General features: G+C 40.7%; 1 protein-coding gene across 1 annotated transcript; it reads left to right on the top strand.

The window, feature by feature from the left end:
• Nucleotides 1-7395: 7395 nt before the first annotated feature.
• Nucleotides 7396-9839, top strand: LOC124282659 (methyltransferase-like protein 27). Its single transcript, XM_046718685.1, has 4 exons — nt 7396-7520; nt 7882-8017; nt 8501-8599; nt 9473-9839. Exons 1-4 carry the CDS (start codon nt 7428-7430, stop codon nt 9640-9642), a joined length of 498 nt encoding a protein of 165 aa, XP_046574641.1. The 5' UTR covers nt 7396-7427; the 3' UTR covers nt 9643-9839.
• Nucleotides 9840-13163: the final 3324 nt, after the last annotated feature.

Here is a 13163-nt window from a genome sequence, read left to right as displayed (position 1 = left end):
CTTTGTAACTTCGGTGGAATGTTTATCCGATAGCAAAGACCAGTTGGCCTCAACCATTGACTGGATTACATTCTCCTCGTCAGCAGAGAAAGTTCGACTTCTCTTTTTCCTTGGGTTGCAGGCGACATTTTGCGTTTCCATTTTTGACAAACCGGAAGTAAACAGAACACGGAATTGTGGGATATATGGACGCTAACCAGGGACGTTAACCCCACTGTTAACTTTGACGGTGACGTCAGCTAACGGCATGGCTAACCATGTTTTGAACAGCGCATATTTAACGTTCGGTTAGCTAGGATTTAACCGACCGTTAGGAGTTAACCGGCGGTTAAGATAACCGAGTTTTGAACAACCGGGCCAAGATTAACATTAACAACAACGTGTAATTGAATAGTAAGTGGCACACAACTGGATGAGGCTAGCTGGGTAGTAAGAACAAAAATAAAATAGGTCCTGAAGCATCTACACCGACACGTCACTCCTTGCAATAAACAAGAAGTTGTTATCCATGAAGTTGTATGCTTTATTAATATAGGGGCGTGGTGGGCGTGGTGGGCGTGGTGGGCGAGCTGTCTAAGGCGCCAGGCTAGTGATCCAGCGAGCTTGGAGGTGCCGGGATCGAGCCCTCCTGTGACCGGGTGTAAAAACCTTGTCGTCACCTTTGTGTGCAGACTCTTTCAGTGTTGTCACAACCCCTAGTGTACAGTACACAACCCTGTGCACTTTAAAGAACCAACGAATCCGTTGGTAAATGACCAGGTGGTGGCCACATGAATGCGTGCAAACACCTAGTTGCGGGTACAGCAACGTGCAGTAAAACTTGGACAAAGTACTGGTCCCAGAAAGGGTACCTCGTAAGGATGAGAAAGCCACATGAACTGGGTGCGCCTAGTGGGTGCACGAGTTGTATGAACCACCAGGGAGTTGAGATTGAAAATACGATATGCCGTTGAGATTGACATCCAATGATCGAGGGGCGCTTTGAGCATGCATGTAGATGGGATGGACTATAGCGCTATATAAATACCTATATAATTATTGACTCACCAACATCTAGAATGCCGATCAAAACTTATAGACCGGAATGATTGTAAAGGCAAAATAGCAGTGAAGGTTTCATGAACGGATCCCTGAACATCATTAATGACCTCGTGTGTTCCCCAATAACGTTAGCCTGTCCGTGCCCTTCTGCTAGTACACACCACTTACAAAACTGGCTTAAAAACGAAGTGCTTGTTGCCCGACGCCGCATACCAATGAACCTGCAATCAGAGGAATAAGAGAAGGCCGTGGTATCTCCAACTGCATCCCGAAATCATATCACTATCTACAGGTGAAGGGGGAGGCGGAAGAGTTGAATAAGAATATACTGATGCCTCTCACTTCACTTTCTGTGTCGTGTAAAGCTGAACTTTCCTGTCAAAGCCAGGTAGATAATGATTCAGTCATCAACTGTAATCTTAATGGCATAATATATGAATATATCCCAGCCTTAGATTGTACCTTTCAAAGGCTCTTCAGATCATATCAGTGTTATATGTATTGAAGCTATCCTTCAGAAACGCTATGATGTATGACAAAGGGGATGACTTCATCTTTCCAATCGTCATCTTTCTATTATTGCTGAGCAATGTTCCAGCAACAGCACGCTTTTTGCTTGTTCTGTTGTTGTATACAATTCTGACTACCAGGTCGGTGTTCACTCGGCTCAGTTACTCTGGTGCAGTTGGAGATATGTATTAGTCCTGTATGTTTGTTTTGTATTGTGTCTGTAGTAGATATCCTTTGTCTTTAGTATATATCTCCTGTAACATGTCTGTTGTATATATTGTGTCTGTAGTAGATATCCTTTGTCTTTAGTATATATCTCCTGTAACATGTCTGTTGTATATATTGTGTCTGTAGTAGATATCCTTTGTCTTTAGTATATATCTCCTGTAACATGTGTGTTGTATATATTGTGTCTGTAGTAGATATCCTTTGTCTTTAGTATATATCTCCTGTAACATGTGTGTTGTATATATTGTGTCTGTAGTAGATATCCTTTGTCTTTAGTATATATCTCCTGTAACATGTGTGTCTGTAGAGATATCCTTTGTCTTTAGTATATATCTCCTGTAACATGTGTGTGTGTATATATATGTGTCTGTAGTAGATATCCTTTGTCTATATAGTATATATCTCCTGTATATCTGTTGTATATATTGTGTCTGTAACATGTAGTATATCCTTTGCATTGTCTTTAGTATATATCTCCTGTAACATGTCTGTTGTATATATCCTTTGCATTGTCTTTAGTATATATCTCCTGTAACATGTCTGTTGTATATATTGTGTCTGTAGTATTCTGACACAGTCCAAACAAACTGAAATATAAAGAAATATATAAACCACATTGTCAGCATATCACAATGATATTGAATCACAGCGCTTCATTGTTCTGGGGATAAGTAAGTAAATTTTGGTATTTTCTGAGCCTATATAAAAGTACATTGAAGAATGAAAATATCCCTAAGACATCTGCATTTGCCAAAGAAAAACAAAATCTAAGTATTGCACGAGCATAGTTGCAGTCAGACATTATTCGTCTGTAAACATAACTCGTCACCGGGTTTTGCATGCAAATAGCTGCAATTACATACGGTTATACAGGCATTGCATGACGTATTCTTTATATTGAACTGAACATTAAAAAATGAATGAACTATCCTTGGAAGAAACAGAATGAAGTCGGTTTCGTTTAATTTCAAAGACTACTTTAATGTGGCACTAACTGTGCATACCCTGATCGTTGTGTTTATCATTTGTGTAATTTACATACATGTTTCAGCTATTGCGATTGTTAACGGACGTTCTGTAGTCTACTCGGTGGATATGCAAAATCATACTTCCATCATCCTTCAAATGTCTTAAGTAGTTACGTCGTGTCTCTCCATAGGAACTTCTACGACCAACGTGCATACACATAGTTTCGCATGACTATGTACACATGTGAGCGTCCATATAGGAGGTGAAGTCATCGCCCTGAATTTAGCTCATGCCATGTAGCCAGTGGGAAAGGAGTGCATCACATGAACTATTTATAAAGATGTAGCCAGTGGGGAAAGGGTGTATACAAATCTGCATCACATGAACTATTTATAAAGATAAGAGTAGGGTGATTCAACACGACAAACATCGCAAACCGGAGATGCAAGGACAAATCTTTCTCTGTCGGTGTATACAAATCTGAATACAGCGTGCAGCAAAGCGTACGGTGCCAGGTCAGTGGTTGTTCTGTGCATTGTGCTGTGGTGAAGTAGGAGGTATGCATTGGTCCTACATATGTATAGTGTATACCTATGGCAGGCACATCATATTGCTGTGGTGAAGTAGGAGGTATGCATTGGTCCTACATATGTATAGTGTATACCTATGGCAGGCACATCATATTGCTGTGGTGAAGTAGGAGGTATGCATTGGTCCTACATATGTATAGTGTATACCTATGGCAGGCACATCATATTGCTGTGGTGAAGTAGGAGGTATGCATTGGTCCTACATATAGTGTATACCTATGGCAGGCACATCATATTGCTATACCCTATGGTGTATACCTATGGCAGGCACATCATATTGCTGTGGTGAAGTAGGAGGTATGCATTGGTCCTACATATGTATAGTGTATACCTATGGCAGGCACATCATATTGCTGTGGTGAAGTAGGAGGTATGCATTGGTCCTACATATGTATAGTGTATACCTATGGCAGGCACATCATATTGTATTGGAACTCTTGCCCTCCATTCCTAATTTAAGTCTGCACTCTTTGTATCGGCAAGACGCTTGTTATGTTTGTGTAGCAGGGTGGTGAAAGCTCTAACTGAGTTCAGTCGTGAATACCTCTGATTCCCCCAGCTTCACCTAGGCTTCCCCTTTCTGTTTTAGCTACTTTCACCACTCAGTATAACTGTCTATAGTCCGTATGGCTCAAAAGCGGACCGATGAATTGCAATCTAACTCGAAAAAAATAAATAAACATAAAATACTCAATGAAACGCTGATCATAATCAAAACATCGTACCCACTCTGTGAGGTTTTTGCAGAATATTTGTCCAAAAATTAAAAAAGTTGTTTAACAAACTATCATTAAAATATTGACACAGTTCACTATTTGTTACGAGGGAGGAATGCAGAGAAAGGGGCAGCCAGGTGTTCGAGAACGGATGGAGACGGCACAGCACAGGTTAATGAATAAATAACTTTGTCCGTGAGCGTGCTTCTCAGACACCTGGCTGTCCCTTTCTCTGCACTCCTCCCTCGTGTCCAATATTCAAATAGTGAACTGTAAAATAACTTAATGACAAAATTCTAAAACTCTCACAGAAACATGACAAATTATGATCAACGTTCGAATGTTTATTGGTTTCCGAATGAATTGCAATTCATCGATCCCTTTTGATCAGCGCTGACTTCCTTTGACACCTGTCGTGCGAGAACGGGGCCCAGCTTACTTCCGGTACCAAATTTCCAGTGACAAACGCTCAGTCCGTATTCAATTGAATCCAGTTCTGGTTTAGCCTAATTGCGCGGCGCTACCGCCATATATGACTTTACTAGACGGGGCCCACCGCAAATTTCCAAGTGTATTCAACCATGCTTTGCGCGACCGCCATGTCACAGCTGTTGACAGTCGTAATGTTGCTCGTAATAGCTGGCTAATTTGGGGATGGTCTGATCGGGTACGGTTCCTTACTGTCAACTGATCGGAGAACCACGAGACCATTCGAAAAGGTATGAAACGTTGTTTGTCACCGGAAGTACTTAGGTCTCGCGAAGTGCCGTGACCTACTTACGGGCCCTATTGTGTCCGTTGTATGTATCATGTTGCTTTGTGTCTGTAGTTTACATACCATGGTATCTGTCCCCTACACTGAGCTGTGAGGTAAGCATATAATGATCATATTTTGTATGTCAGTACCATATACTTACGTTTTACGTAAGTATTTGCAGGATACCTATATTATACACTATTGTGTGTCTATAGTATAACACATAGAATTATTTTTGTATACTTCAAACATAGTTTTGCGTCGATTTCAAAGCTGAAACAACAAATGAACTCTGCGTGAAAACAACAAAATAACACTTAACAATTGTATTCTTAAAAGTAACTAGGTTTTCAAATAAATACAAATAGGATTACTCTTGTTTCTCAGTCTAGGAGCTGGTATACCATTAGCCTCTACTGAAGTTTCACGAAAACAATGATGTGCAGCTCAATTACAACACCATAAAATGAATAACACCAATAGCGATATGTAACAGACAAGGAATACTAGATGTAGAAAACAGGATCTATCCTACGTGACGAGTGAACGCATTAACTTCCACAGTGACCCACCGCGCCAGAAGGCCTACAGAATATTTGCTAACAAATTCGTTCAATTTGTTTCCAGAATCTAAGCAGCAATACATTTTTTTGGACATGGCGGAAAACAGCTATACGCAAGAAGAAAAAGGAAGCAATCGATCGTGTCTTGACCTTCAGTTTAGAGAGGGGCTTAGATAACGAAACTATTATCCAGAGATTCGACAAAATAAGTGAGGAATATAATGAGGTAATTCTCAAATACATACCACATACCACATACCCACATACGTTCTGCGGGGTTGTTTTGCAGATATTTGAGGTATTTAGGAACTTAAGGAAACAGTGCTATCATTCATTCATTTCATAATATTACGGTTTACATTTTACAATATGTACATTAGCATTAATCATGGGCCAGCAACTATTTGTAGTACGAAAACACTGCATGCAATTAACTAGAATTGAAATTTGTAAAAGTCTCCAAGCAGTCAGAGAGAAATACTCAAACACGTGAATATCAACGAAACCAGTCATCACAATGACGCTACCAATCGTGATTGTCACACTGTTCTCAAGTAATGGACCCGTGAAGATCCCGGCTTAGAATTGATCTTCAGTAATACATGCGTATTGTAAGAGGCGACTAACTGGATGGGATGGTCAGGCTTGCTGACTCGCAATTGAGTAGATCGATGCTCATGATGTTGATCCCTGGATTGTCTGGTCCAGAATCGATTATTTACAGTAAAACTAAACTCGCTCACTCACAAGTGATGATTGCTGGTCCTGATACTGGCAATGAAGAGTCGAATTATCTGCATCTGAATCCTCTACCATTCATCGTCCCGTGAAGGTCCGGGTTAGAATATTGATCTTCAGTAACCCATGCTTGTCGGAAGAGGTGACTAACGGGATCGGGTGATCAGGCTCGATGACATGGTTGTCACATGTCATTGGTTCCCAATTTCGTAGATCGATGATCATGCTGTTGATCACTGGATTGTCTGGTCCAGACTCGATTATTTACAGACCGCCGCCATAGATCTGGAATATTGCTGAGTGCGGCGTAAAACTAAACTCACTCACTCACTCTACCACGGAGAGTCTGCGTCAATTACTGCCTGTTTTGAAGAAGAGGATTGCTAGTTCCAACGTGGCATCCAAGATAGTCCCAAAGATGTTAGATGGGATTCATATCGGGGCTCATTCCGGGCCAGGGTGATGTTTCGATAATGTTGTTCTGTAAATGCGGGTTAGCCTCGACAAGTCTAGCGAGGTCTAGCGTTATCATCCGGGAATTTCGGAGACTGGCAAGAGGATGCTTATCAAAATGTGGCACGGCTGTGGCATCGAGTACTGCTGATAACGTTGACGAAGTGTCACAGGTACTGTAATGGGGGGGGGTTGGGGGGGGGTGGTCCAGCTTGCAGTCACACGACACACAGCCACACACAATCACTGATCCACCACAAAAGGGTCCAGGTGCATGAGTCATCTCCCGGCATTATGTCTTACGACGTCTCCAAACGCTGCAACGGTCTTCGGTAACGTAAAGACAATAGCGACTTCCATAACACATTTGCCATGTCCTCAAGTGCCTCCACCACGTCAGATGTTCCTGTCTGTGCCTATCTGTGAAGAAGGGACGTCTGATCATTCATTTGTTCACTCTCGTCTTTTAGATCAGATAAGAAAAAAGGAGTGCACATACTGCAATTATGAAATGTATATCCCAAGTATGCGACCCATAGATTTTTGAGATTTTGTGTCAAGCACGTGCTTTACATTCCACTGTGACATTCCACTATGCTAGGGTATGATCGCCCGTTTGGACCAAAACATTTAAAATTGACCTTCGATTCTGGTGGTGTTTAGTTCTTGCTCATCTGTATGTTACAATATGAAACAATGCTACGATTATTTGATATTGCATGAGCAATATTCTCATGGAAAGGCAGATATTTCAAATTGATGCAGTTTTCCGATGTTGTAGGAGTTGGAGGGGACCTCGTTATTTTACACGTCGTTATGATTTAAGGTGCAAGTTATTATCAACTGGACTGGCCCTGAATGGATGGCTGAGAGCGTGGCAGCCCAGTATCCTAGCAACCGAGGGGATATCAGGATCCTGGATGTCGCTGCCGGTACCGGGTTGGTATCTGTTGAGGTATGCTACATGTCACTGCGAGGGAACTAGAAATGAGCCTTGACACATTGTACCCATGTAGGGAATCAAATCTTCCATTGTGGAAAATCGGGTCTTCGGCGTAACGAGCGAACTCTTTAACCACTAGGCTACCATACTGCCACGCTACTTGACAGACCCACGAAGCATATCCAGTGGCTATACATGCATGTAGCATACCGTTACTACTTGTGATGTTATGTGGTGATCATCCATATATATCTAGCCTCATCACCTGGTGATGGTGTCAGTAGCCTTACTACAAGCGGGGTACAGGAAACCCTACGGCGAAGAGTTGAATATGTCTGTGATTCATTGTGAACATTTTGTTTGTGTGTTGAAGTTGAGGAAGCATGGCTTCGTGCACATCGATGGTTTAGAGCCGTCCGAGGGAATGCTTCTCGAGGCCAAGAGAAACAACTTGTATGAGCAATACATCTTGGACATGCTTGGGGAAAACACACTGGACATAGCTGACGGTGAGACTGATGGCAATGAGATATAACTGACGGTGACATAAAATTAATGATGAGGTATAGATGACGGTAAGATATAGCTGATAGTCAGATATACCTTATGGTGAGATGTAGCTGATGGTGAGACAGAGCTGACTGTGATATAGAACTAATGGTGAGATATAGATGACGGTAGGATACAGGTGACGGTTATGTGTAAAGATCGAGCTGACGGTGAGATATAGATGCTGTTGATGTGTAAAGATAATCTTGATAGTGAGATATAACTAACCGTTACTGGGAGAGATAGATGATGATGATGATGTATGTGTGTGTGTGTGTGTGTGTGTGTGTGTGTGTGTGTGTGTGTGTGTGTGTGTGTGTGTGTGTGTGTGTGTGTATTTGATGTTGAGATAAAGCAGCTGGTGAGATATAACTGATGCTGACGGTGAGATGCAGATATATCTTACTCCAGTTGATTTAAAATATGCTGATGTATTTTCACAGACACCTACACAGTTGTAACGATGTCAGGTTTGAGTCGGGAGGTGATGAAGAAGCTGCCAGTCAGGGCCCTGGAGGAGATGGCGAGAGTGACACAACCAGGTACAAAGAAAGTGGTTACAGACCATAGTCTCTCTATAGCAATGAGTGTCTTGTGTATGTGAAAAGTATGGTGAGGCCACATTAGGTAAACGTAGAAAGGGGAGCAATTAAGCCTGGATGACAGCTGTGTGTGATGTGTGGCTAGTTACTGTGTGATGTGCCTCAGTCTGTATGTGTTGTGCTGCTAGTTAGTGTGTGATGTGCCTCAGTCTGTATGTGTTGTGCTGCTAGTTAGTGTGTGATGTGCCTCAGTCTGTATGTGCTGTGTGGCTAGTCAGTGTGTGATGTGCCTCAGTCTGTATGTGCTGTGTGGCTAGTTAGTGTGTATGATGTGCCTCAGTCTGTATGTGCTGTGTGGCTAGTTAGTGTATGATGTGCCTCAGTCTGTATGTGTTGTGCCGCTAGTTAGTGTGTGATGTGCCATAGTCTGTATGTGTTGTGTGGCTAGTTAGTGTGTGATGTGCCTCAGTCTGTATGTGTTGTGTGGCTAGTTAGTGTGTGATGTGCCTCAGTCTGTATGTGCTGTGTGGCTAGTTAGTGTGTGATGTGCCTCAGTCTGTATGTGCTGTGTGGCTAGTCAGTGTGCGAGGTGCTCGATATGTGTATATGAGGTTGATGTGTATATGTGTGTTGTGTATGTATACGTTTATGGTTAGTTGTACGTGTATGTTTTCTTGTGTACTTGTGTGTGGACGTGTGTGGTGTGCGGTGTGTATGCATATGTATTTCGCTACTGTGTGAGGTAACGTACGACAAGATCCAGCTGCAGTGAAAACTGTTGAATGGGTGGTATTTGTGAGAATTGTATGATTGGAAAAAGAGTCAAATTGTCTAATTATTGATTACAACTCATTTCAACGTGTATGTTCCCAGGTGGGCGTGTTATGATGAACGCATATGACTACAATTTCCAAAGTGAAATATTTCGTGTGAATCTAGCCAGTCTGGAATGTCGCGGGATCTGGAAGCTGGAAAGCAAGGAGGCTCGGCAACACATTTCCAACGGTGTTGGTGGTATTCTTCATACCTACAGGGTCCTGTAACGACGACGACCAGAGAACATTAATCCGCATATTATACTATTGCACATAATTCCCCTTGACAAACGGCAAATGTTTCAAAGATGTCCCATATAACTGTGATATCACGATAAATAAACACACGACAAGGCTCCATGTAATTATTTGCAGCCTGAGTATCATTTGTACTAAGTACAATATCATATTTTGAAATACTAATAAATGACAAGAAATATTTCCATCGTAATTTAACTGTGGCTAAAAATTACGAAAGCCTAATGCTGCCACTTTTGTAGCATAAATATTATTTTTTCTGCTACAATTCTCGTTGCTGCGAATATTTACTAGTTACTTCAATAATTTTCTCGTTACTTCGAGTTCTTTTCTCGTTACTTCAAATTTCTATCAAAAACTTGAAATTTCAAGTATTTTCTCGTTACTTCAAGTTTCTGTCAAAAACTTGGAAATTTCGAATATAGACTCGTTGCTTCGAACATTTTCTCGTTATTTCAATTATTTTTTAGCTGCTTCGATTCATTTCTCGTTGCTTCGAATATTTTCTCGTTGCTTCAAGTTTCTCTCAAAAACTTGAAATTTCGAATATAGACTCGTTGCTTCGAACATTTTCTCGTTATTTCAATTATTTTTTCGCTGCTTCGATTAATTTCTCGTTGCTTCAAATATATTTCAAAAACTTGAAAGTTCAAATATTTTCTCGTTACTTCAAGTTTCTTTCCAAAACTTGAAATTTCAGGTATTTACTCGTTGCTTCGAGTATTTTCTCGTTACTTCAAGTTTCTGACAGAAAGTTGAAGGAACGAGATAAATACTCGAAACAACGAGAAGGGGGTGTCCTCAAACTCGAGCCGGGTCAAGGAGGGCCAAGTATATAATTGGCTACTACATTGATTATTGAAAACCACGTCTACAATTAATTAATCCAGCTTACACCCGTGACAATATTGGCAAGGAGCCACACACGTGTGTCATAATAACCTTATTACGAGTAAATCGCTTAAAACTTAGGAAGACGAGTGGCCTGTGAAAGTGACTGAGCAAGGTTACGTCTAAAAGAGAAGTCGTTAAACGAAACAGGATTCAAAACGTATATATACTTCAGTCAATTCTGTCGGCCCGGAAAGGTTTTTACAAGTTCTACCTTAGAAGTTCACTGTTCATCGTATTTAAAGCATGCCCACAGGTAAATGATACGATCTTTTCCCCACACTGTGACAATTGTTCGGTTCTGTTTGGCCCGGGCCGTCAAAAGCAGCATAGATCTCACACATGTTTCTTGAATTTTGTTTAGAGATCCATAGATTAGTATTATGTTTACCTAAATATCATTTTCAATGTTACACAATGCCACATGTATGGATAACTGGTCAGTTAAAGTGAAGCCCGTTTCCCTCTACATTACCAACATATCCAGCCTCTATCAAAAGTGTTAAGTCTCTGACTTATCCCGGGCCATCAAAAACAACTTAAACATCACACATGTGTCCTGAATTTTACATATATCTAGTTATATCTACCTAAAACATCTTTATGAAGTCTCAGATTGAAGTAACTTGAACGATCAATTTGCTCAAAGCGGGCCCTTAGCCTCATTCTCAACATGTCACAAGTCATCGGACCACAGTCATATGAATCCCTGTTCTCATATTTGTTAGGTCTGTAGCGTTCCATGGCAAATATCAAACTGATACCCATCTAATGTTACCATTTAAAAAGTATGCCAGAAACACAGGCGAACAACTTGCCTAATATGAGGTAGTATTGTTGTGTTGTTGTATTTTAACCCATTTAACGTACGAATCATAGTACTATGTATCATTCACACTCCGATATGTTTGTCAACATATACATGTAGTATGGATGCACCCATGCACTCAGTTTTCAAAAGTAAAGAAAGAAAAGAAATCGCCCACGCAAACGAACCACATGAAATAATAGCGACAAAGCCCGTTCCATACAAATTATGAGCATTCGTTTTTGGCGTTTGTTTTGTTGCTGTTGTGTTGTTGGGGGTTGGGGGGTGGGGGTGGTTTCAAGTTGTGGTTTTGTTTGTTGTTTAACGCCGCTTTCAGCAATATACCTGCCATATGACTGTAAATATCTACACGAAAACAAAGCCAACATGAAACTACTATCTGTTTGTGTGAAGTATAAACTATATCTACAAATGGTTAAATTTTATAATGCTTGTCTTGTCTAAAGTGCATTGATGACACATGCACCTTTTCCGATTTTTTGCAAATTTGTAAGAGCTGCGATCACGCATTGAAAAGTGAGATTATCGGGAGACCAAACAAATGGTCGTAAGACTGCGTTTCACCAGTAAAGTAAAGTCATTTAAGACATTTTAATGTTTGAGAGAATTTTGAATATTATGACACATGATGCGCAATGCTATCAATCTATTTTATTAACTTTTTTCGTACACGCTCACTCCCTGACAGGTACATTGATGGAAGGGTGGTACGGCTTCGTGACTGCTGACCGTCGTACCTCCATGCCACGTATCATTCATTTCGAAACAGATCATCAGATTGTCTGGTCCACATACAAATAGACCGAGGTATGCATCAGCAGGATGATAATCAAGTAATGCTGGGTGCGGTGTTAGGAAACAGAATTTGTTGGGGAACATTACCTTTTACATGCTTATCTGGTCGCATCACCAATGTTCAGTGGTCCGTTACAATACCTTCACTATTTCGTCTTCTGGTTGTAATGAAATCTGTTTCATCTGAAAGTTTTAGTTTTCCTTTAGCATTGACGTTTAGAACTTCCTTTCAAAAGCTCAGAAGTATACAGTTCAACAAGAAATTATTGAGAATTTAAGATTGTAAAATTATTTTAAATTTTCACTCATTACTCACGTATTAAATGTGAATATTAGCAGAACATAACTCCAGATTCAAAGACAGGTGAACAGTTAGCATTTTGTCAAGTCACCATGGGCAACAATGCAGGCTTCAATGTGGCGGGGCATACTACTGATCAAAGTAGTTAGAAAGTCGTGGTCCATGCTGTCCCAATATCGGACCACCTCTTCTTTCATTTCAGCAATATTTGTCAGATTTTTCTTATTGACACTTTCCTTCATAAGTCCCCAAACAATTTCTATTGAATTTAAGTCAGGGCTATAGCTTGGCCAATCTAATAATGTCATATTTTGGGTCCGAAACCAGGCCTGTGAATGCTTTGAACGATGTTTTGGGTCGTTGTCCTGCTGGAAAATCCAAACATTTCCATAGAACACGTGAGTAGATGGAAGTAAATGTCCCTCGAAAATCTCTTTGGAATGAAACCGAGCACTTGATAGCTGGTCAAAGTTGTTTATACTAGAAATCCAATTAAAAATAGTTCTTAAAATTCTCAATAATTTCTGGTCATACTATATATGCTCCGGCAATAGTACTGAGATAAGCATGTTTCTTCAAATTCTCCACTTCACTCTAAACGACAACACCCTTTCCACATCCGTAAGAATCTCTGCTAAAAGCAGTGTCAATTTACAATCCTGACTATATCATGAG

This window comes from Haliotis rubra, unplaced genomic scaffold, assembly GCF_003918875.1.
Source record: "Haliotis rubra isolate DU_JTF1 unplaced genomic scaffold, ASM391887v1 Scf300, whole genome shotgun sequence".
In the NCBI taxonomy this organism is placed as follows: domain Eukaryota; kingdom Metazoa; phylum Mollusca; class Gastropoda; order Lepetellida; family Haliotidae; genus Haliotis; species Haliotis rubra.
Note: the sequence above shows the minus strand (reverse complement) of the source record. Positions and strands in the feature narration are given on the sequence as shown.

Bases quoted from the DNA above. Each gene is read 5' to 3' on its own strand.
- LOC124282659 (XM_046718685.1), top strand. From the start codon at position 7,428: ATGGCTGAGAGCGTGGCAGCCCAGTATCCTAGCAACCGAGGGGATATC. The intron at 7,521-7,881 runs GTATGCTACATG...TGTGTGTTGAAG, and splicing joins CCGGGTTGGTATCTGTTGAG to TTGAGGAAGCATGGCTTCGT. The intron at 8,018-8,500 runs GTGAGACTGATG...GTATTTTCACAG, and splicing joins CACACTGGACATAGCTGACG to ACACCTACACAGTTGTAACG.